General features: G+C 43.2%; 1 protein-coding gene across 8 annotated transcripts in view; it reads left to right on the forward strand.

The window, feature by feature from the left end:
• ARHGEF28 (Rho guanine nucleotide exchange factor 28) overlaps nucleotides 1–25217 on the forward strand; it is a 238305-nt gene that overhangs the window by 190283 nt on the left and 22805 nt on the right. For 6 of the 8 annotated variants that reach the window (XM_036410844.2, XM_036410845.2, XM_036410849.2 and 3 more), the window contains 9 exons: nucleotides 345–523; nucleotides 1643–1734; nucleotides 3489–3671; nucleotides 6812–6943; nucleotides 10153–10253; nucleotides 13081–13119; nucleotides 13217–13264; nucleotides 18101–18589; nucleotides 19968–20268. In XM_036410844.2, the coding sequence (XP_036266737.1) occupies nucleotides 345–523; nucleotides 1643–1734; nucleotides 3489–3671; nucleotides 6812–6943; nucleotides 10153–10253; nucleotides 13081–13119; nucleotides 13217–13264; nucleotides 18101–18589; nucleotides 19968–20268 (1564 nt within the window). Of the gene's footprint in view, nucleotides 1–344; nucleotides 524–1642; nucleotides 1735–3488; nucleotides 3672–6811; nucleotides 6944–10152; nucleotides 10254–13080; nucleotides 13120–13216; nucleotides 13265–16026; nucleotides 16098–18100; nucleotides 18590–19967; nucleotides 20269–25217 lie in introns of those variants that run through there. The other 2 variants (XM_036410854.2, XM_036410855.2) reach the window with 2 other exon arrangements.

A 25217-nucleotide genomic window follows, 5' to 3' on the forward strand; every position in this document is an offset into this window, starting at 1 on the left:
CAGCAATTAAAGAAGTTGGGATTAATGTCCAAAGCTCTGCCTCCCCACAGGGTGGCTTAGCAATTGTGTATGCACATTCTTTGGTCAATTGTGTGTTAGTTTCTTTAAAAGGTGTCCTTTTAAAACACCAATTCTTGAGGACACTTTCCTGTATCTTTTCTTCCCACCCTGTCTTCACCATAACTGTTCTATGGAGCTCTTGCCAACTTCCTCAGCTCTTGGGAAAAGACTGAAATGATATTAAGACTTCCGTAACACAGTTGCTTTTCTTCGCTAACGTGCTCTGCCAGCCCTCCCCTGGGATGGGATGCTGTTTCACCTGCACGCCCTCCTATTTTACGCAGGATCAGAAGCCATCCGTTATCTCCCTTCAGAAGCTTATCGCCCGAGAAGTTGCTAATGAGGAGAGAGGAATGTTTCTGATCAGCGCCTCTTCTGCTGGCCCTGAGATGTATGAGATTCACACCAATTCCAAGGAGGAGCGGAATAACTGGATGAGACGGATCCAGCAGGCAGTGGAGAGGTAACGTTTCCTTCTGCCCATAGGCTAGGAGATGGGCTGGTTCGATGGGGAGCATGCTCTAACGGGGTCCCCCTCGCACGAAAACTTTGCCTCAGCCCGAGCGGTCTGCTCCCCTGCACCTGCTTGTGATAGGCCCTCACCTGCAGCGTTGTCCTCCCGGCCTCCCTGCATGCAACCCCACCCTCCCCTCTGCCTGCAGCAACCCTACCTATTTTGATGCAGCTCATGTTCCTCTCCTTAGCGAACACCTCTTGGCTTCCCTTGGCTCTTTCTTACCTGAAATTCTTTAACATGCTCTCTAAAGCATTTATTTGGTGCCCGTCATACACTGCCTTGTGGCTGTAATCATTTTTCATGTATATATATATTTATTTATTAGATTGGAAGCTTCTTGAGGCCAGGGGCCATGTCTTATGTTTCTCTGTGGGCTGCATTATGAAAAATCATTCAATAAACATTTTTAGATTAGTGGATCTACATGCTCTAGGTCAATTTACTCCTCCTTACTGTGCACAAGCAGTTTTTTGTTTTAAATATATATATTTTATTGATTTAAAAGAATCAAAAAAATATTGATTTTTTTTAAATGAGGAAGGAAGAGGGAAAGCGAGAAACATTGATGAGAGAGAAACATCGATCAGCTGCCTCCTGCACACCCCCTACTGAAGATGTGTCCGCCACCAAGGTACATGCTCATGATTGGAATTGAACCTGGGACCCTTGAGTCCACAGGCTGACACTCTGTTCATTGAGCCAAACTGGTTAGGGCACAAGCAGTTTTTATAAATGGGGGTGGGAGAGTAGGGTGATCATTTTTAATGGTCCTTTGGTTCATTAGATCTTGAATGATGTTACATAAAATTCCTCATCGCCACGTACCCCACCCAACCTGGCGCCCTACTCCCATTCCCTCTGCTGCTGGCTTTGAGGGCTGTTACATTAGGAGAGGTCCTTTATATGCTCAAGAAAACCAAATGTCTTGGCCAGGGGGCATGTCGAATTCTCTTTATGTTGACTTTTTCTTTGAATGATTCTACTGCTTCTCCAGTGTCTTTCTAATGACCCCAAAGGTACTTGGACTTGGTTTGAGTTGTCTCTCTTGATTGTTGTCTTTTCAAGATGCCCAGAAGAAGAAGGGGGGAGGACAAGTGAGTCTGATGAAGAGAGGCGGAAAGCTGAAGCAAGAGTGGCCAAAATTCAGCAATGTCAAGGTACAGTGCTGGCACCTGTGGCTCCCTGGTTGTTGTGTGTGGCCGTGGATGTTGAGAAAGCCCAGGTGTCATGAATGGGAAGCTATGTCTGACTGATTAATCTAATTCTGTGCATGCAAGGCCCACTCTAATAAAAAAAAAAAAATACTGGTACTACCCTGTTTTCCCGAAAATAAGACAGTGTCTTATATTAACTTTTTCTCCCAAAGTTGCGCTAGGTCTTATTTTCGGAGGATGTCTTATTTTCGGGGAAACACAGTAGCAGTGCTTAAATAGGGTGTATCTCTCCCTTCTTCCTCCTTTGTGATGAAGAACATAGTATTTTTAAAAGCTGTGGAAAATATATACAATGGAATATAACCTGGCCATGAAAAATAATGAAATCTTACCATTTACAACAGCACGACTGTACCAGAGGGCTATTGTACTAAGTGAAATAAGTCAGAAAAAGACAAATACCATAAGCTTTCACTTGTATGTGTAATCTAAAGAAAAATATAAATGAATGAGAAAATGGAAACAGATTTATAGATACAGGGAACATTTTGATGGTTGCCAGAGGGGAGGGAGGTGGAGGAATGGTTGAAAAGGGTGAAGGGATTAAAGTACAAATTGGTAGTTATAGAAGAGTCACCGGATATAAAGTACAACATCGAGAATGTAGTTAATAATATTGTAATAACTCTGCATGGTGCCAGGTAGGCATTGGAAATATCAGAGAAACACTTCATAAAGTATACGATTGTCTAACCATTATGTTGTACACATGAAACTAATACAAAATAATATTGAATGTAAAAAATAATATATTTTTTAAATGTTTGTACATGACACATGAAACAGTAACCGTGAATGGTGTGACTCCTGTGGTTCTAAGAATTGCTGTCCAGTGGTTCAGTTTTAAGGCCCAGCACTATCAGGGCACAGCTGTGTGACTGTGATTAAGGAACACAAGAGCCCTGGTCCTCAGTGTCCAAGTCTGTGAAATCCGGAAATAAGTCAACTCGGTGATTCTCGTCTCTGGCTGGACGTTAGAATCACTTGGGGCAGGTTCAAATTCTGGTGCCTGGGCCTCACCCTCGACTGATTCGGGGAGAATCTTTCGGAGGTGGGGTGCAGACATTAGTATTTTAAAGTCTCCCAGGTGATTCTGAGGCAGAGAAATGGAGAACTTCCGGATTAGGTGCTGGTTTGGTCCTTTTAAGCTTGAAGCATCCTGTGACATGTTGAAATAAGAGGAAAATGATGCATGCGAAGTTGGTAAAAAAATAAAAATAAAAAAAATGGGATGTTCAGGAATAGAAACACGAACCGCTCTGCTTGGTTTTGACCAAGGCTGGCTGGAGCCTGGGCAGTTCCGGCCTTTGCACTGTTTTCCCTCATGGGTCTCACTCATTACGGATGAGCCGCCTCAGTGTCATTCCCGAGCTTAACGTTTAGTTGTGATAGAAAACAGCCCCAGCAAAGAATAGCTTTGCCAGTTTTTCTGAAATTAGGGGACTGAGAAAGGATTTATTGAGTACCCCATTTATAGAAAATACATGGGAAGCTCAGAGAATTAGGTCATTTGCTGGAGGCCGCAGTCACTGAATGGAACAGTGAGGGTTCGAGTGTGGATCTGTCCCACCCAACAAGGTTATTTTACCTGTTAGATCACTCTGCTAGCTAATCGGCAACTTCTTTGTCTTGCAATGTGGATTTTCATAGTTGTTAAGTTCCTGTGATAACCTTCTATGGTAAATGCTATTTTGTAGAAATACTCTGTAATCAAGACCAGCAAATCTGCACGTATTTGGAGGAGAAGCTGCATCTCTACGCAGAGCTTGGAGAACTGAGTGGATTTGAGGATGTCCACCTGGAGCCCCACCTCCTCATCAAACCCGACCCTGGCGAGCCTCCCCAGGCGGCCTCCTTACTGGCAGCGGCACTGAAAGAAGGTAAGTTGCTTCCAAAGGGGTGTGGTTTGATCAATTCAGAAAATGTTTACTGTGTCCCTACCATCGGCCATGCGCTGTGGTCTTGGTGCTGAGGATATCTATCTATATATAAAAACCTAATATGCAAATTGTGCCTGTGGGAGTTTGACTAGGATAGTGGTCTGCCAACTCATTAGTCAACAGAGCCAAATATCAACAGTACGATTGAAATTTCTTTTGAGGGCCAAATTTTTTAAGCTTAAACTATATAGGTAGGTACATTGTTATTAACTTAATTAGGGTATGTGGTATTTTGTGGAAGAGCCACACTCAAGGGACCAAAGAACCACAGTTTGCGGACCACAGGACTAGGAGACTGATCGCTCGCTATGATGTGCACTGACCACCAGGGGGCAGCATGGAATGAAGGAAGGCCCTGGCCAGCAGCTGGAGAAGGGAGGCCCCCGCTGGCAGTCGGAAGGCTCCAATGGGCCCTGATTGCTGGCCAGGCCTAGGTATCCTCCCTGTGCACAAATTTCATGCACCGGGCCTTCGGTACTACAATAAGACAAAGTCCTGCCTCTCTTGAAACAGCAAAATGTAAGGAAATAAACATGTCAGGTTAAATGTCAAGTGCTCTGAAGAAAAATGAGCAGGGTGTGGGGGTTAGGGAGTAATGGGGTTGGGGAGGTTTTACTTTGGAGAGGGCAGACCGTGGAGGCCTCCTTTGATATAGTGCTATATGAGCAGATACAAGGAACTGAAAAATCCAGGTAGAATCTGGGAAAAGAGTGTTCCAGACACAGGAACAGCGGGCGCGAAGGCCCTGAGGCAGGTGAGTGCCAGGTTTGTCTGGGGAACAGCACGGAGGACAGTGCAGGTGAAGTGAAGTGAGTGCTGGGAAGTGGCAGGGAGGAGTCGGCGTGAACTAGGACCAGGTTCCCTGGATGGAGCTGAGGACTTTGAATTGCATCCTACGTGACTAGGAGACACTGGGAAGCATCGCAGAGTTTTGAGTTGAAGAGTGATTTCCCTTGTGTTTTAAAGCAAGCCCTCTGACTGCTGAGTGGAGAAGGACAGTGTCCAGGGTGTAAATGTGGCAGTTGGTGGCTGAGGCAGGGCAGACAACAAGGCCAGGGAACGCCAGGGCATTGGAAGTTCTGTGTTCGTGGAATTGGAGTCACCGTTTGGAGAGGAGTGAATTGTGGGGAGGTGGTAAATTGTACCAGGTGCTTAAATTGTTCAAGGAGTCTGCTGGTGAATGGCACCAAGGAGCAGTGAGGGGTGTAAGGGAAACTTTAAGGTAAAAAGGGACTTAGGGGGAGAAATGGGGCTGGAAGTGGCAGTAGGGACAAAGAGCTTGGGAGATAAAACAGCCACCACCTGAGAGAGGGCTACTGTGCAGCACAAGGGCTGGTAACGTACAGGCCACAGACTGAATGTGGCCACCGCCTGTCTTTGTAGAGTTTAGTTGGGACACAGCCACACCCACTGTGTACATATCATCTACAGCTGCTCTCTTGCTGCAGTGGCAAGGACGAATAGTTACAACAGAGACAGTATGGCCCATGAAGCCTATAGTATTTACAATCTGGTTCTTTGCAGAAAATGTTTGCCAAGCTCTGCCTTAGCACCTCAACGTTAGTGGGAGGAGATCTTAGGGTCCATGGGATCTAAGACCGATTGAGGGTCCGGGTCTGCAGAGCAGCACAAAGGTGATGTGACGTGAGGTCTGCTGATGGACTTATGCATTCATTCATCAAATGTTTATTGAGCATCTGCAGTGTGCACGGTGGTTGGGGCTCAGGAAACAGTGATGCTTTCCTAAAAACTCCGAGTGATTATCTTCCCCACATGGTACTTTACCTCCCTGTGACTGTTCTGATAACTGGCGATTTGTACCTTTTAATTCCTTCCTCTTTTTCACCCAGCTTCCCAACCCCCCTCCTATCTGACAATCATAACAATGTGCTCTGTGTCCATGAGTTTGTATCATTTTGTAATGCTCAAATACCTGGCTGATAGAACTTAGCATTGAATATGTGCTACCTTGTGGAGCCTTCAGTTATGTCTCTCTTCTCCAACCTGCAGACTCTCCTTACTAGTTATCAGATGCCCTGTAGTCCACGGAACAGGGAAGGTTATCAATTTGCTAAATTAAAGCATTGGACACAGTGTTTTGGAAATATTTATAGAGTCCTCAAAATAATCCTGTTCCACATGCCAGTTGAAAATCTTTTATTGTAAATAGAAAAACTTCACTTAAAATTTTAGGAGCTTGTTTAAAGTGCAAATCCCCTTTTTTTCTACTCTGAGAATCTGATCCAATAGGTCTACCATGAGGAATGGGAATCTTTTTAAAGGCATGTTTGGAGAAATACTCTTTAAAAAAAAAATGATGAGAGAGAGAGAGAGAGAGAGAGAGAGAGAGAGAGAGAGAGAGAGAGAGAGAGAGAATATCATAGATGTGAGAAAGAACATTGAACTTGTAATGTGGGTATGTGCTCTAACCAGGAATTGAACCGGCAACCCTTCAGTGCACAGGATGACACTTAACCAACAAGCCACACCAGCCAGGGCTGGAGACATACTCTTTTTGAAGAATAACTAACATTTCAGAGTAGCAAGTATTAAAATCCTAATGCTCAATATCATATTTAAATTAATTGAATATTTTTCAACACACTCATTTACTGAAAGTGATATATTTTTATACAAGTTTTTTTTAAATTGAATTCTCTATCAAAAAATGATGCTTAAAGTATTGCTTTAGATTGCAGGTTGGCAAGCTTTTTCTGTGAAGGGCTGAATAGTAAATACTTTAGGCTTTGCAGGCTACATAAACTTTCTGGACCACATTTTTCTGTGTCTGTGCATGTGTATGTATTTTGACTCTTTAAAAATGTAAAAACCATTTTTTTAATGCTCCTGGTACATATAAAAACAGACACAGGTCAAATATAGTTTGCCAACTTCTGGTCTAATTGTTAAAATACACACGGATACAGGGTAGGTTTGTGATTGTGAGTATGCAACACACAGTTTATTCTTGTATTATTATTTGTGAATTATTGTATTGTCTTCCACTTGAGCAGCTGTAAGTGCACCCGGTAGGTTCATGCACTTACTTTTAAATTGACTTTCACTTTCCTGCTTCTTAGCTGAAAGCCTGCAGGTGGCAGTGAAGGCCTCCCAGGTGGGCGATGCCGGTCAGTCCCCAGAGGAGGAGGGGTGTGGAGAAGCCACCCTGCCTGAGGTGCCCAGCGGTGACGCACCAGGACCACCTACTGCTTGTAAGTGAGCTGCGGGCGTTTGCTGTGAGCCTGCACACAACCCCGTGTGTGAGATGGTTACATAACACCAGGGCAACGCCTGTATTCCTATTTGAAGGGGTAGTAATGCATTTCTTAAAATTTGAAACCCCCCCTAGAATAAGTCCACTAGCCTTCTTTACGTGTAATAATGACTCTGTTGTTAAAGGATAAGGACAGAAGCAATAGGCAGCTGGTGGGTTGTATTGCTGTTGCCCAGGCAAGCTTTGTACCTCCCCCTAAACTTACTAATTTTTTATATAACTTATTGAATACAGTTTTAAAAGTTATATTCAATCTTTATTTTTTGAGAAAATGAGACCTTTCAGTTAATCTCCTCTGCATCAGTGGAGAAAACAGAACTGAGCAGAGTAGGAACACGCACACACACACACACACACACACACGTGTGGTGGTGGGGTTAAAAGCAATGGATACATAGGAAGAATATTATGCTCAGTGAATAAGCCAGTTAGAGAAGGACAAGTACCATATGATTTCACTTATATGTGGAATCTAATAAAATAAACTAACAAACAAAACAGAACAAGACTCATAGATACAGAGAACAGACAGCTGTCAGAGGTGAGGGGTGGGGGCTGGGTGAGAAAGGTGAAGGGATTAAGCAAAAACAAAAACAAAAAACAACAACAACATCTCATAACCACTTACAACAGCATGATTGCCAGAGGAAAAGGGGGTGAGAGGAGGTGGGAGAGGATAAAGGAAGGATAAATGGTGATGGAAGGAGAATTGACTTTGGGTGGTGAACACACAATACAGGTTATAGATGATGTATTAGAGAATTGTACACCTGGAACCTATATAGTTTTATTAACCAACGTCACACCAATAAATTCAATTAAAACAATCTTCAAAAGAAAACTAAAACAACAACAACAATCAAACATAGCAGAAGTGCCAAAAGATTCTTGATTAATGTTGTCATACACTTCAGGTTAGAATTTATTTATTAAAATACTGTTTCAATAATTTTTAAATACAGAAAAATAGATTGTAGAGAATTGATTTAGATCATTTCTCTAAACCTATTTATACTGTTATATGTATAGTGGTAAGCTAAATATTTAATTTTCCAAAGGTTACTGATATAAGAGCATGCAAAGATATTTACAACTATAATTTTTATTATGTCCGGGTGATAAAAAACCTTACTCCCACCCGGTCTATGTCTTTTAGTAGCTAGAAATTGGAGGATTAAATTGTCTCAGAATTTTTCTACAAATATCCATTGGCTAAATAAGATGAATGGAAGCGGTACCGTTTTAAAATTCTATACATTTTTTTTTTTTCAGTAGCGTCCGTAATTATTTTCCCCTCTTAAGTTCTGCTTTATCTAATCCTGGGTTTCTATTTTCAGAATGTGCACATATGTTTTTCATTTCGACACAGCCCAGATTCATCAGGGGAGTTGTACTGCCCTGGGTGATTTCCTCTCAAAGAAGAACCTCATTATGCCATTAAGGAAGTTCTATCTAAAAATACGTGTAGGGATCTGCTGCTCTCACCCCAGGACAGCTGGGAGGGGCCGTGCTCGGCTGCACAGCTGCTCGGAGCACAGGGCCGCGCCCTCCCTCCCGCAGAGCAGGCTGCCAGGGCGCTCCCTGTCCGTATCCACCTCCCCGAGGACATCTGCCACAGCCACCGAGAGGCTGGCTCTGATATCAGGCTTCCCGGAGAGGAGGGGCAGGGGCACGTGGGCGGGGTCCTGTACCCCCAAACACCTCTTCAGCTTTGGGCTGGACTGGAACGTGGTGCTGCCAGAGTTTGATTCTCTTTGTAACGTGGATGAGGACAAAGTACAACCCCTACATGAGGGCCTGTACCTGAAGGCTCAGCCCGGCTTTGACTTTGAGGATTGTGTCCTGCGAGGTCAGGCCCAGGTCCCTTTGAGGATGTGGGCCACGCAAGGCCCTCTGTTCCAGGCCTCAGTAGAGCTCATCAGGTCGGGGAGTACAGTCTGCTCCCTACAAAGTTCTGCACACCCTCTCGTCCCCTCGGAACTCACCACAGGAACAGAGATTCCCTTCCGCCTTCATGTGCCCCACCATCAGCTGCCTTCCCCAGCGGAGGGTCCTCCTGCCTACGAGGGGGAAGAGAGAGAATGGCTAATGCTTTTGTTTATGCTTTTGGCATCTCGCTAAGCGTTAAGAACAGTGCCCAAGAGGGGAACCACGTGTTAGGGACAGAAAAAGTCTTTATAAAAATGTCCCTTCACTATATACATGAACAAGTGCTACCTGTCGTGGGCAAAATGAACTTATTTTTTAGCTGATATAATTTGGAGTCATTCATGCTTAAACAAAAACTCCTTTGTATTAGAGGACTCTCTTCGAAACAAGGAGAGAACAGTATTTCCTCTATCAGAAATAAAGTCTCAAGATGGCACTGAGGTAAAAAACAGAAGTCCAGGGAACTTCTGCGTGTGAGAGGGCGTGAGAAGGTTTTGTTTAATCCGTGTACGGCAAGCCTGTCATCCCACCAACAGAGATTTAATGAGAGGAATGACATCTGTAGGTGGTACTTAAAGTATTTCTGGACTAGAAATACTTCAGTTTTTATAGGTTAAACATACAGTAGTAGCAGTGTTATAAATTTAGAGCATCAGCAAGAGTTGCGAGAAAAAAAATCCACTTGAAAATTGTTTTTGAAAACCAGTTCCCCTTCTGGAGGATGAGTCCTCCCTGCTCAGCCCTGTGTCTGGCCCGCTGCTCCGCTGCGGCCCCCGGGAGCCTGCCAGACCCCTGTGCCTGGCTCTGGGCCTGCCAGCCTGGCTCTGCCCCATGCTGCCTGTTTTCAACACCACCCCTCCCCAGGCGGCTTGTTCCTGTTCAGTGTGAGTGAGATGGAGAGTCCGCCTTCTCAGTGCCACCACCATCACACGAACACCTCTCTGCAAGACAAGAAGAAAAAACAAAACGATGGCTGATAACTGATGCCCTTTGTCAGCGTGGTACCCGTTAGCCTGTAAGCTCCCTGAGGGCAGGGTCTCTGCGTTGCTCTGAGCTATTTTAGTGGTTCTAGCCCCGGATGTGAGAATATTCCATACGTGTGATCTCATGGTGTGTGTTCAAGGGAAAATGTGGGTCAGCTGTATGCAAAAGAGCCCAGTCCGCTGGCTGATGTGTGACGATGTCCTTTTTGTTTCTGTCTCAACGGCACCCTTCTAGCACTAGTCACAGAAGGGACAGGAGGAAGAGGCTGTTGGGATGTGGAACCCGGGACCCAGGGTGTGGGAGCCGAGTTGACGGCCTCTGATGCGGGGGAGAAGGTATTGTGAACTGATTTGCTAGTAAATGGTACCGGTTACTTTGTGTAATAAAACAACCTCAGGCCCTGGTCTGTCCATGGCCCCAAGTGGTATGAACATGTTTTCCTGAATTGTTCTCAAGTTCAATATTTATATTTAAACTTTCTAACTTATTTCTCCTAAAAATGTTCTTGCTCTTCCTATACCATGGAGGTGTAAACAAAGAAACACTTGAAAAAATTTTTAAAAGTTATTAAAAAGATTGAAAACTCCAATGTTTATTTGTGTGTCTTCTGGTCTCACTTTCACTTTCTGCGCTGAAGCCTCTAGCTTTTCACCACTACATTCAGCAGCTCTTGACCAAGGGATGTTTCCAGGCATCGGGGCCTTTATGCCACCAGGTGGCACTAAAGTGGCACAAATAATTTTGATTTCAGAACCTTCCTTCCTTCCTTCCTTCCTTCCTTCCTTCCTTCCTTCCTTCCTTCCTTCCTTCCTTCCTCCCTCCCTCCCTCCCTCCCTCCCTCCCTCCCTCCCTCCCTCCCTCTCTTTTCTTTTTCTGCCTGGGGCCTCTTTTTTTTTCTTTTTTCTTTTTGACATCATATCCACATGTTATAAAAATTAAATGTGGGAAACTTCCTCTTAACTTCAAGTGAAACTGAGATGTCAGAAATAGAGAGGAACCAAGACTATGACTGTTGGAGGTGGCTAGTAGGCCTCCCCAGGATTGGCTTGGCCTGAGAGTTTAGCTTTATCTAAAATCGAGCGAGGTGCACCCCCAAATAGCAATATGTATCAGTGTGGGCAAATGACATGCCAGATCTTTATATATGTAACATTTTATATGACATATATATATTTTGTAAAAATACACACATGACTGAGAACCCAAATCCGAAGGTATTTTTAAAGATGGCCGTGGCTGTTTAAAACTTCACAGGCCAACATGAAAATAGGAATGCAGTGCTCTGCCTGCATACTGTCTAACCTTTCTTTTTTAAATGTTCTGCATTCCATCCTTTTCAGTGGGGACTTCCCTTTTAAGTCTGTGGCTCCCAACTGCTTTTGCGTTGTTAGAGAAAGGAAGGGGAGGGTTTGAGCACTGATAGTTTTCTCGTGACAGAAAGCTGTGGTGGCTGGATCCCACCCTTAAAGTCTTTTCCTTCCATGTTTCAGTAACAGGTAAGTGAGATGAAGGGTCTAGATTCCTCTTTGCATAAACTTATCTGGAAAATTTGCCATTAATAAGGTATTTTGATAAACTAAATGAGCTGACGAGGATGGATCACTTAAAATCAAACTTGAAAAAATGTACAATGTCTATTTTATAATTAGAGACCTTAATTAGGTAAGGTTTAAAAAAAATTTTTTTTCTGAAAGAATTTTTAAACATTACAAAATATCTTGTGAATCACCACCTGCAGCTCTGCACATTGATCAGAAGGTGGCGCACCAACTCCATTAAAAAGATTATGTTACACAATCCCATCTTGTATCAAACCTCGCGTGGTTCTTGGAAATAAGTGACCACAAGTTGCATAACTCATTCCTATGTTTCTAATTTTTATAGAATATAAAAACTGTATATCAAGCTATCCTTTCATTACAAAAACCATGGAGCGTGGAGCAAGGACAGAACCAGGAATGCAGAGAGAATTCCAAAACTCACTACAGAAGGGCAGTTCTTAGCCCGTTATCTCCCAGAGGGTTGGGACCAGATCTCCTGACTAAGCTTCAGCCCCTTCTCCGTCCTTTGGCCTCCCCCTGTCAGAGGTGCTGGTGAATGACGACATCTTTAACTGGCTGTGAGGGAAGAGGTCTGGCTAGGTCATCAGGGCATCACCTGCCTGAACTATTGAATTTAACAAGCCCAACCTTACCTGAGCACCAACAGCTGACTGTTTCTTGTAGTTTCAGCTTAAAGCTGCTCCGACAAGAGCAATGGGAGACTGTAGGCTCTTGGCGAGCAGGAATCTGATGACCTTTCATAACATAAAGTGTGACTACCTACTGGGTGTCCAAATCTATTTATAGAATGGAGTGAGTGTCCTTTTCCTACCAGGCAGGTATGTGGATATAGCATTGAATACACAGGTGAAACCTTGCTATTCATTGCCTGACCTTCTAGTGAGAAAAGACAGACAATAAACGAATAGACAAATGTTCCATTCAATTCTGGAAACCAGAAACCCTCCTTACCCATGTGTGCCCTTCATGTGTGAGTAGAGAGACCCCATCCCCCAGGGCAGATGGTCCCCTGTTGTGCCATGTATGGCCTCTGCTGTAGTGGTTCTATTGAGGCCAGCATGGAGGTTCCCCAGGATCTGGAGCAGGTCAGCTAACTGCTCTCCCTTGAGCCATCTCCGGGTCTGGTTCCTTCTGCCCACTCATGGCTCTGTGAATCTCAGACATTGAGACAGGCAGCTAGAGACCAGGCCATGATGCTCTCCAGCTTCCACATCTGGATCCGGGATGCTAGGGGCCAGTTTGGTCTGGGAGACAGCTTCCCTCAGGCACAGGAGAGCTGGATCCACAGTGGTGTGTGCAGGCACAGCTTGTCTCTTACCTGGCCTGTGCAGTGTTTCCTGGCCATCAGCCCTCGTAGTCTTAGGGAATGGTTGGGCAGAAGGATGGCTTGCCTCTCAAAGACCAAGCTTGCGCAGAGGGGGCTTTCATGACGCGATTGTTAGTTCTCTAGGCTTTGATTTCTGGGGGGAGAGGGAGTCACCACAGAAGAGCTCAGAGAGAGTGGAGTGATTTACCCGCGGCCATACATTTGGGAACACTGCAGAGCAGCTTTTCCAAAGCGGAGTGATTATTCATTTTCTTATGCTTTTGTATATTTTAGGAGGATAATAGAAGTTTTCCAGGTTCCTCCCAGTCTGAGGTGAGTTGTGCATACCTTAAACACACCGCCATCCTCTCTTCTTTTGTGGGTATCAATGCCTTTTCCAGAATTTGACACTTAGGATCTTATTTTTCAGATTATACAAGCGATACAGAATTTAACCCGTCTCTTGTACAGCCTGCAGGTAACTACGCTCCTCTAATGTTTGACCCTGTGAATGTTTCTATCCATGCACGTCGCTTTATTTGATGACTCCCAGGCGTTAAAAACCAGAGCATTTGTGAGGTAGTGAGTGATCTTACAGGAGTGCCAACCCCCGAGGTAACTCAGCGAGGTGTGCTGAACTTCACCTGGTTTTGTCATCACGGGGCAGCACCACTGCTACATTTTTATATCATTCTCTTCTGAAACCATAAAACAGTTCATATCTTAAAAAAAAAAATACGGATGAATATGACCCGGCTTGAAGTCTACAGTGAAACTCTTAGGTGAGTGTAGCAGGCTTCCCATTTTCTGCTGAAAACTTAAATTCACACCTAAACATTTTTCACTTCCACATGTTGGCCTTAGGCCTTGAGAGCAGTTAAATAATCCACATGCTGCTCGTTCTTTGATTTGTTCATCCACCCAACACGTACAGAGTGCTCTCGCTGTGCTGGCACACGAAGGCAGAAGGACCACTGAGCCTGCTGTCCAGTGATGTGCCGTCTGACCAGGAAGGACAGACATAGCATCCTGCTGCATTTAGGATTGTAGGTTTGGATGGTCTCTTAGGGCACACACAAGAAAGGCTGAATGCATCTCATTGCTTAATTTGTGAATTAAAAATATTTTAGAATGACATAAAAGCAATGGTTGTATTGTACATAAATTTGTAGAATAATTTGGAGAATACAAATAAGATAACTTGTGATTCTACGGGGAGAATTACTAATGTCATGCTGGTGTGTCTCTCTCCTGTTTCTTAGAATCATTTCACACAGAGTCTTGGGACATGTACTTTTCTGTGTCATCAGTGGTTATTCTATAGCAGTTTTTATGGTTACATAATGTTCTCAGTCTATTAAAGCTATTTTCCTAGTTCCTTATAATTAATACTTTTGTATTAATAACACTCTAGCATTATCCTTACACACCAATTTTTTTTTTTTTGAAGATATCTGAGTGTTTCCTTAGGGAAATTACTGGAACATTTTTTTTAGTTCTTTAATAGACTTTGTCAAAGTAATTAATTGATACCCCTCTCTACTTCTCGATTTGAAAATTGGTCAACGTATCAGATTATCTTAATTTAACTTGTTTGGATGACTCTTAAGATTAAACATTTTTCCTACTGATTTTATTACCAGTCATACTTCCTATCTTATAGCTGTTGAATATGAAAATAAAATAAAATTGTCTGATTTTAAGTTTTCACCAGAAAACAAAAATAAAGTCATGCTACCTTTGACTTTTTCTTATTTGTACTTCAACTGCATCAAGACTTTTTTTTCTCTCATGTTCCATTGATCATCTACCGATTCTTACTCTGTGCCACTGTCTTAATTATTCAAGTTTTGGATTACATTTACATATATGACAGTGCCAGTTTCCTCCTATTTCTTTCTATGCTTATCTGTATGTTTTTTCATAAAGAGTTTTTGAATGACTAACAAGTTTTTTCCTTTCTACTGAGACTGTTTAATTAAAATCTCATTATACAGGGTGGGGCAAAAGTAGGTTTACCGTTCTGAGTACTCAAAACAGAGTTTATTCTTGTATTATTATTTATTCATTCTTGGATTATTTTCCATACAAACCTACCTTTGTCCCACCCTGTATTTATGAATTCAATTGTGGAGAATTGGCAATTTTGCAATGATTAGTCCTCATGTCTTTGAACATGTTAGTCATCTCTTATTTCATGCTCTGCTTGGAAGCTTTGAGATTATCTTCGTGTAGGTATTGTTTGTTTGTTTTTCTGCTAAGTTGATTTCTAGATGTTTGTCTCATTGTCCTTATTGTGAAAGGAATATATATATATTTTATGCTTCCCCAGTGGTGGTTGCTGATAAGGGTCTTGATTTTTATATTTTTATTTTGTAACTGGCCACTCATTGAATCTTATATTTTAATAGTTTTTCTGTTTATTCTTTGGAATATTCCAGATAGAAAGTAAAAATTTGAAAGTAATGTTATTATGGCTATTTTTCAATAATTATATCAGTTTTTACTTTCCTGGCTTGCTGCTTTGGCTAGATTGAACTTCTGAAACTGTATTAGGTAATAGTGGTAATAGTAAGCATCCTCGTCTTGTTTCAGATTTAGTGGAACTGCCTTTACTGTCTTACATTAGATAGGCTGGTTTGGGGTAGAAGTTCTTAGAGATTGCATTTATCATGGAAAACAAATATTCTTTCTTCTCCATATTAACTGAGAGGGGATATAGTCAGAGTATATATCCTCATTAACTTTGGGGAGATAGGAACATTGAGTATCCTGGTGTGTGTTGCCTGATGAAAACACAAAGTCATATCTCTTCTTTTCAACTTTGAATGCAGCCAGCCCTCTGTGGGTTCAAGGTTCAGAAGAGCCAGGTGACCTAAATGGCCTAATCTTTGCCACTCATTAGGCTGAAGCCACATGGGATTCTCCTAACGAAAGCTTTTGAGCTGGTCTCAGGATACAGGCTCTGAGAAATTCCTGTTCGTGGCACAGACATCTCTTGTGAAGCTGAGTTTCTTATGCATGCTTGAAGTTTTTACATAAACATTTTTGGATCGCATGAGAATGAAGTTTGATGCTTGTATTAGGAGAGCGGAGTTAGATGAGGTATTGGCAAAGCAGGAAGGAAAGGCCACAGAATCACTCCAGGAAAAAGAAGTTAGGAGAAGCAAACTGGGAATTTTCCCTAAAGTTGAAAAGCAAGTGCTATTCTCTGTCCTAATTATCAATGTCAACGTTAAGTGTAAAAATGAATGCAATCCAATCTTCAAATTCTACCTCTCTGCTAAGAAGAAAATGTTCCTATCTGAAATGTAAGTAGATGTGAGGAATACTTCATGGTAGGTAGCACTTAATCTAATTGCAGCCCTTACATGAGAGTTATCTTTGCTTATGGTTGTTTTGACATGCAAAATATTGGATTTTTGTTTGTTTCACTATACCGATGCCTGAGATTTGTTAGAATTAAATGGTGATGTACAGGCTACAGTTTTTCCAACAGGTCCTCAGAGTCCTGAGTGGCTCATTACCTGATACTTAATGATCAGAGTAACCAGTACCTATTCTCAGTGATCGTTGTTCTCTTGGTAATAACTTCTAAAGAACATGAATCAAAGGTTGGTGTGAATTTGAAATTTTAAGAATTCTTTTCAAATGTAAAACCATGAATTTTACTTCAAAAGTTTCCAGTGAATACATTTTTTTGAATCTTATTCCAAAATAAGTACCAATTTAAAATCTACCTTACTCCTTTAACTTTCAAAAGTATGGGAAACTGCTGATCTAACAAAGAACTAATGGTCAAATCCCCATCTTCCCAGCATCTGTTACATGGACAGTTTTAAAAATTCTTAGGAAAGAGAAATGTGAACGTATCCCTAAAAGAGTAATAATTTCTCATAACGAGTCAAAACACACACACCTACCCAGTATGTGGCCATTTCCAATTAGTCCCCTCTGTGCCTCTTTGCACTTTAAGTGGGAACTTTTAAAATTAAAAGCTTCCAAGGGTATTCACGGATATTTTTTTTCTCCTGTGGAATCCTTCCAAATCTCGGCAGTTACTTCCTGTGATGTGGCCAAAGTTTTCACAGGCAGATACGGTAACTCAAGATGTTTTTTTAATCTAGTTGGTAATATCCTCTGGGCTTTAGAGTATCTATGTTTCCTTAACCATTCCAGCTTCCTGTTAGCAACTGCTAACAAATGAATTTCAGCTTAAACCATGGCCTTCCTGCTATCATATAAAGAAATAACAGTAATGAGACTATCTTTACCACCTACATACTCTATCAACTGCTATTCCTGGGCATCCTATCTAATAAAAGAGTGATATGCAAATGACCAATACTCCAACACACAAGATGGCCCCCCCCCCCCATGTCGTCAAAGATGGCCAGCAAGGTAGGGCAGTTGTGGGCATTCAGGCCTGCCGGGGAGGGCAGATAGGGCTAACCAAGTTGGCAGAGGAGGGCAGTTGGGGGTGACTAAGCCTGCAAGGGAAGGAAGTTGGGGGGGCGGGGAAGCAGGTCTGTAGGGGAGGGCAGTTAAGGGTGACCAGGCCAGCAGGGGAGGGCAGTTAGGGGCAATCGGCTGGCAGGGAAGCAGTTAGGCATTGATCAAACTGGCAGGGGAGTGGTTATGAGGTGATTAAGCTTGCAGGCAGAAGTGGTTAGGGGCAATCAGGCAGGCATGCAGGCAAGCGGTTGGGACCCAGCAGTCCTAGATTGTGAGAGGGGTCCTAGATTGGAGAGGGTGCAGGCTGGCCTGAGGGACACCCCTCCCCATGCATGAATTTCGTGCACCGGGCCTCTAGTTATACTATAAAAAGGTTATTTACCAAAAGTCTACAAGTGGTCGAATTTTATTTTTATATCTTCATTTTTATGTAGCTTAAGTAACTTCTGGCTTGAGACTCAAGTAAAAGATACTACCGGGTTTATATATTGTAGATTCTTAACTTCTCATGAATTCTGAGAGCGTGTGAGATTCAGAACAGGAATGCAGAGTCGTGTAAATTTATGCACTGAGTTCTCATTCAGAAATATTATCCAAGAGCCAGCAACAAAGCCCACTTCTGGAGGCAGGGGTGCCTGTTGCTTCCGTGCTCTGTTCTTTGGTGTGTAAAGTCCCAGGTCCTGCCCCTGGGAGGTGTAGACGAGCCCATCTGAGTGCCAAGGCTGAACTCTGGAGGTCACCGAGCCAAGGGACAGAGATAGCAAGAGAGCAAAATTGGGTCCTGCCTTTTGTGTTGGGAGGTAGTTTCAACCCAAGAGCAGACACCATGGCAGCCTTCCCTCTCCCTCTCTGCCCACAGGCTGCCTTGACCATCCAGGACAGCCACATCGAGATACACAGGCTGCTCCTCCAGCCGCAGGACAGCCCATCCCCGGGCCTCCCTTTCCGAGGCAGCCCCTTCCAGGACCCGGACAAGCAGCGTGGCTTGGAGAAGCGGCGGGAGGAGCTGGCGGACATCCCCAAGCTCCAGCGCCAGTTCCAGCAGGACCAGCGGCGCTGGCAGCGCAGGTGGGACCAGCAGCGGCGCGAGCAGGAGGCCAGGGAGAGCTGGCTGCAGGAGCGCGAGCGGGAGTGCCAGTCGCAGGAGGAGCAGCTGCGTAGGAGCCGTGGGGAGCTGGACCTGCAGCTGCAGGAGTACCTGCAGAACCTGGAGCAGCTGAGGGCAGGCCAGCGCCTGGTGGAGCGGGAAAGGGGCCGGATGCGCGCCCAGCAGAGCCTGCTGTGCGGCTGGAAGCACAGCCGGCAGAGCAGCCTGCCTGCGGCCTTCTCTCCTCCGGGAAACGCGGAGGTAAGGATGGATCTTCAGGGCTCGCCAAGGCGGTGTGGAGGGCAGCCGGTCAGGGGCAGGCTCACTCGCCCTCCCGTCTCTTTGCTTCTTGTGTGAGCGCTCATGGGAGTGATTCCACATGCAGGAGCTGGGAACTTCCCCAGACAGTGCACATGCGTCTTGGTGTGACATATGGGAATGGGAAGGAAAGGCCTTGGTCCTGTGGGCTCATGGGCTCATTGCAGATGGAGGCGCCCTTCCCCAAGGGAATGAACGCAGAATCGCGCTGTCCCAGCAGGAGAAGTTTGTCCTGGAGGCACCCCACCTTGAGCATGCTGATTTCCGTAGCGGGAGGCCGCTCTTCATAGGGTCTGGTCTTAGCCTTGTATGCAGGCTTACCTGTTAGTGGATCAGTTAGCTGTTAATGCGCAGTAGAGGTCCTGAATTTAGCAAGGATGACACTATCCTGTGATCCCATGCTTCTGCGCTTTTGTCATGTTGACCTAGTCCACTCAAAACCCCTTTCACTCATGATGGTTAACAGGAGTCTACTAGCTGATGACTGGGCAGAATACAGCCTTCCTGAAGATTCTGTGTTCCAATTGCACCCTCTCTAACCATGCTTGGCAGTTCCATTTGTCCCTGGAGTTTGCTTTTCTGTGCTATGTGCAAATCTATGTGTGTGTTTTTTTTTTTTTAACTGATAGTATGCAGTGCTGTAAAAGTTGATACGCTTATGAGAGAGGTCTGCTGTATCCGACCTTCCTTTCAAGTAGGCTAAATTACATTTATTGCAAATACATGTGTGCATGAATATGTTTTCAGCTCTTTTATTTAACAAGAGTTAAATAAAATGCTGCTCTCTCTTAAAATAAAGTGGAAACATTTGAATGGCAGAGAGCTCTACTGCTTGTGTGTGTGTGTTTAAAGCCCCATCTTACTGATTTGAGAGAGAGGGGGGAGAGGAAAAGAGAGAAACATTGATGTGAGAGAGAAACAATAAGCCGTTGACCCCCATGTGCAGCCTGACTGGAGATGGAACCCACAACCCAGGTATATGCCCTGACCTGGAATCAAACCCAGCAACCTTTAGGTGTACAGAGTGATGCTCCAACCAACGAAGCCAGCAGGCCTGGGCTGGGTTTTGTTGTTGCTGTTGTTGTTGTTGTTGTCATCTGTTTTGTTTTTTTTAAAGATATGCTAGGCCTAGTGAATTGAAGTTTTTGGTACTAGTTCATTAAGGAAGGGCTGGAAGGAAGGAGCCAAGGATAATGTTCTTCTTGATTCCCTCTTATTAAAATGTTGACTGCTAAATTCTATTAGGAATAAATACTTTATAAAACGTGTTCAAATGCCTGGAGAAATTATTGGTTGTTTTTCTCTTTATTTCTTTACACAGGTAATGGAGCTTAATCGATCTGAGAGTTTACATGATGAAAATTCACTCTTCATCAATGATGCTTTAGGTCAAATGTCATTTAACACTTCCGACCAACCGACTCCACCAGCCACCCGCCAGGACGCCGCTTACCCCCCCAGTATATCTAACTCTGACTCGGAAAGGACTAGTGAAAATCAGGTAGACCTCCAGACAGATGTTTCTCAGCCCACGGGAGAAAACCATGAACTATGGACAGCCGCTGAGTCCTGTCATCCGCCAGCCCCGCACCACCAAAGCAGCGAGGATGCTTGTCAAAATGGTAATTAACCCTTTAAGCATCATCTGTGTAGTTTCAACAAGAAGCTGTGCCTCTTGATGGTTGGCTCTTTTTTTTTTTTTAGAGCAAATGAAAGGGGGGGGGGCCTAGAATGGGGATGAATCGGTGCGGATGAGCTGGAGTTTGCGGCATAAACTTCTTTTTGGGGAAGTCTGGGGACTGCCACCCCTTGTGAGTGACAAGACCAGCTAGACCATGTGTAGAGGGCTTACAGGAGGCCAGCAAGATGCTAGGACCAGGCAGGGTTTTCAGGCCTGTGGGTTAAATGATAGCTTTCTCTTTCTCTTAAAAGTGAAGCAACTTGATATCTTTTCCTCACTGTAGATCCTATCGCATACAGATACACATACTTGTTGACTCTCAGAAATAAAAGATAAGGACAGAGTTTGTGGTAGGACTTTATTGTCTATCAGGGCAATTTCCTGTAATGTTAGTGAAACCTGTATTGCTATTAAATGTCCAACATGAAACTGGTAACACCATTTGTCATTGTAAAAAAAAAAAAAAAGGTGGTGTGTCTCCATAAGTACCTCGTAATAACACAATTTGCTAATCCCATTAAAGCCTTTGCCAAATATCAGTGAAAGGCAGCTCAAGTTACCAGCTCCACATGAACCCGAAAGATTTAAATCTAAGTGTGTTATAAATTGTTTTCCGTGGGGTATGAGGTAGGGAATGAGAAGAACTTGAAACCTCTCTACCAAAAAACAGATGGCACGCACTAGAATAAACAAATGGCTGGCCACATGGATGGGAACGAAATCACTGACAGCAAAATGTTTCAGAAACATAAAACAAGCAGCGGTGGAGAGATCTTCAGAACGGGGCACAGGCTTGTTTCCATGCTTGATACAGGCTCTTAGTTTGTCAGTAGGATAGCTTCTTCAGCACTGGGAGGTTTTAAAGCTTCTTCGAATTATTATTATTAATCCAAAAGCGGTTGATTTGTAGTAGTGGATCATTTTTTATAGTCGCTGCAAAAGACATTCTTATTTCTTGCCAGCATCTAGGAGAGAGTTAAATATTGCTTTAAAACGTCACTTCAAATATTTTTTAAATAAAAAAACATACAATGGAATATTCATCGGGACTAAATAAAATGAAGAGTCAGGAAGAACTTATAAAACGTAACCACTTTAATGTATTGCTTTGTAGCGTGAGGAGGATGGTGGCCACACTGCAGAAGCCCTTTTCTAGGTCCATGCTGCTTTGCTGCTTTGACTCATTAACTTGCTAGTTCCGGGGCCCCCGAAGTTTTTGTCGGTGGGGTTTTGCATACTGGCTGTGGCAGAATTAAAAAACTCGGTTTGAGTTAAACCACATTCAGCTTTTGTTTAAAAGAGGACTTTCTCTCATGCTTTGTGTGTATCTCCTATCTTTTTCTATGGCTTGTGCTGCTTCAAACTAGAAAGCTTTAAACATTTGGCAGCACACTTGCAGGAGACAGAAAATGTACTAAGGAAATAAACAGTGATTATGCACAAAACCAGGCCTCCACAGGCTCGGAATCAGACGTAGCCGAGGGAAATGCTGAGAAAAAGCACTTATGCTTCAGATATTGTGTGTCCCAGTGTTAGGGCCAAGGACACTCAGGCCATTGACAGAGGAGAAGAATCAACTTTGGCCTAAATCTCTCTCGGGGAAATGCCGGTGTGTGAAAGCAGGGATTAGATCAGAAATGCAGGGTGTGCTGTTAAGGGCCGGGAGTTTTGCAACTAGTTGAAAAACCCCTATTTATGTTTGTTTACTTAAGTGTGATAAGCAGTTCCTGGAGCAGAGAAAAGAAAGTCAGAGATAAGGAGGTGATAGGGAAGTGGAATAAAAATTGGATATATATTCTTCAGAGGCTTGTCAGGGCCAGATAAAATTGTTCGAACCTCACCAGAGCCTTCACAGCTCATATAATTGAAAGTAACACAAAATTATCCCCTGATGTTGGTCTCTCGCCACCCTGCAGTGCTCTCCCTGCATTGTCCTGGGGGGGGGGGGGGGGGGGGAAGCGGGCCAGGGTTTTCCAGTGGAGGGGACAGACCTGTGCCGGCATCAAGGACAGGGCAGTGCCACCGTCCCTGTTCTCACCCCTGGCTGCTGAGTCTTTGGGTGAGCGATCCCCACTGGTGAGGGCCCGGAGCTTACCATGTTCAGGCTAACAAAATCCCGTCTCTCACATTCCTGCCAGTGTTTTGTTACATGTGCATTTAAGCGTGATCTGATTATCGCCGGACTAAGGAGCTCACCTGTAGACCGGCCCTGCGGTCAGCTGTCCTCAGGCGACGCCTGATGTTTGGTCCCTCACTTGCTGCACATGACAGCTCAGATCAGTGGAGACGTGAATTTCTGGAACAGGATAAGCTAGATGGAAAAGTTGTCTGTACATAAAATTCTCAAGTGTGTTTAGCTGTCACCTAGACTGGAATTTTCATCGGTTTGTTCAACCACAGCCTTGCCAGGCGTTTCACTCAGCTCCTCGCGCTCTGGTTGTGATTGGCTTCCGAATTGCTCTGTCACCGCCACAACCAACAGGTGACACCAAACCTTCAAGCACTGCGCTAAGGTGTCCCATGGAGAGACTCCTTTACCACAGCGGTCCTCTGAGATGGTTCTGGGATGATCTCCATTTGGGAGGGGAAACTGAGGTACAGAGAGGGTCGATGACTTGTCCAAGGTCACCTACCTAGTAAGTAGCAGAGCCAGAGATGAATCTGGGGAAGACGGGCTCTGGAGTCCATGCTCTTAACCATTCCCCTGTAAGCTGCTGATTTCTAGAAGGCTGTTAGACGTGAAATAGAGTAGAAATAAAAAACATCAGGTTGTAATGCCTAGCAGGATGTTCAAGATTAAGAGCTGGGGGTGGTTGTTTTCTTTCTCTCCCTCCCTTTAATATCAGCATTTGGAAAATCTTTCAAGTCTTTGGGATTGCCGTGGGCGATGCTCACATGGGTTCTAAGCACCTTCAGACACCATAAATACCCGTTAGCTTTCCTCTGCCGGCAAGACACCTTCTCGTAAGGATAGTTTCTCTAAGGATGCCTAATGATAGCTCCATGCTACTTGTGTATATTTTTTGAGGTAGCACTTGGGAGAACTTTACTCTGCAGTTTTGGAAGCTGTTTCATGAACAAAATTCTTGAATGTTTGAATATGATACCCAAACTGGAATTTGGTTTAATTTATAGAGGAAGGGATGGTTAGTTTAAGAATTTAATCTGCACTCCTCTGAGGGACACTAGCCAAGAGTACAGAAAATGTGAAATTTTTGAACGTAGTCCCTGTGGGACAATTGCTATGTAATTGGCCCCATGAAATGCTCAACTGTATTACTCTTCTTAAAGGCAAAACAAACAAACACTTTATTCAGATGAGGTGTTGTTCCCCCCGCCCCCAAGCTTTAGGATTCTAGAACTAATTTACTCAATGCATCTATTAGTTTATGGTGTTTGCCTTTTTCATTGATCAACAGAGAAAACACTCCATGGGATGAAAATTAACCTGAAATCTTCTTATTCCCCATTTTCAATAATATTTTTATCTGTACCTCGATTTTTGCAGGCAACCTGAAATGTTTCTCTTCAATGTAAAGCGTTATGGTTTCACCATGTATATAATACAATTTAAATTAAGAGCTAAATTTTATGAGTTAGTCATGTAGATTTTGGAAAAAGATAATAACTTTATGTTTGAATTCCAAAAGAGTGTTTCCCTTTGCTATATATTAGAATTTAGTGCCTATCAAAATATTTTCAAAATTCAATGAATTTTATTCAGAATATTTCATCTTGGCAATGATTTTTTTAAAAATACAGGCAGCTGTGTTGAACTCTAAAGGACTTTTTAAATTTATTTTTTACATATGGAAAGAAAATAGAAAATTTCCCAATAAAAAGCAATGTTGTAGTTAGCATGTAAATAAGTTTTTAAGAAATGAGTATATGATAATGTTTTGCAACTATTCCATAATTCAGAAATGGCACTGTATTTATGTAGAAAGGAGCTTTGCCAAAGACCTTTAGGCCATTTCCCATAAAACTGAAACTGGCATGAGGCACTGTCAGCCTCAGTGACAAAGGTGTGTTTGACAAGAAGGCTGTATGAGTGTGCTGGGGCTGCCATGATAATGTACCACAGACCGGGAAGCTTAAACAACGGAAATGCATTTCCTCACAGCTCTGGAGGTTGGAAGTCTGAGATGGAGGTTTTCTTCTCTCTGACTTCAATGGTCTTTCCCATGCATGTCAGTGTCCTAATTGCATCTTCTTCTAAGAATACCAGACCTGTTGGATTAGGGCTTTCCCTAATGACTTTAATGAGCTCTTTGAAGTCTCTATCTCCAAATACATTTTGAGGTCATGGGGGTTAGGATTTTAATATATAAATTGGGGAGTGGGGGCATACTTTAAACCCTTACCATAGGAGAAAATGACTATACAATTTTTTCATTGCAATCTTTTTAGGTGTCATGAAGGCTTTGATTATTTACAAATTTGCCAAAGTTGGACTATAATTTACTTATATTGTGAGCTTTTTTGACATGGTTAGAAAAGTGAGTTGAACTTCATTTTTTAAAAACAGCATAACAGTGAAATTATAATAAACAATATTATAGATACAGGTGTCTGTTATCAAGCCTATGTCAACTCATATGAATTAGGGCAGCAAGTATTGAGTCTGTAGATTCATTAGGCTGCATTTCCAAACCAAGACCTTAATTAGGAGCTTTGGGAATTTTGAGCTCTCTTTATGATTAGGAAGGATATTAGATGCCTTTATATTGGATTGCTTAAATGAAACCAGAGCTGAAGGGTTGGAAACATTCATTTTGACAACAAATTATTACTTAGATATATTTATGGGAGTTTGTAGAAGTCAAAATTGGGAAATCATTGGGCAGCTCTTTATCTTCTACAATCTTGACTAAAACTTTGAGTAGCATT

Source organism: Pipistrellus kuhlii, unplaced genomic scaffold, assembly GCF_014108245.1.
Source record: "Pipistrellus kuhlii isolate mPipKuh1 unplaced genomic scaffold, mPipKuh1.p scaffold_m20_p_4, whole genome shotgun sequence".
NCBI lineage: Eukaryota > Metazoa > Chordata > Mammalia > Chiroptera > Vespertilionidae > Pipistrellus > Pipistrellus kuhlii.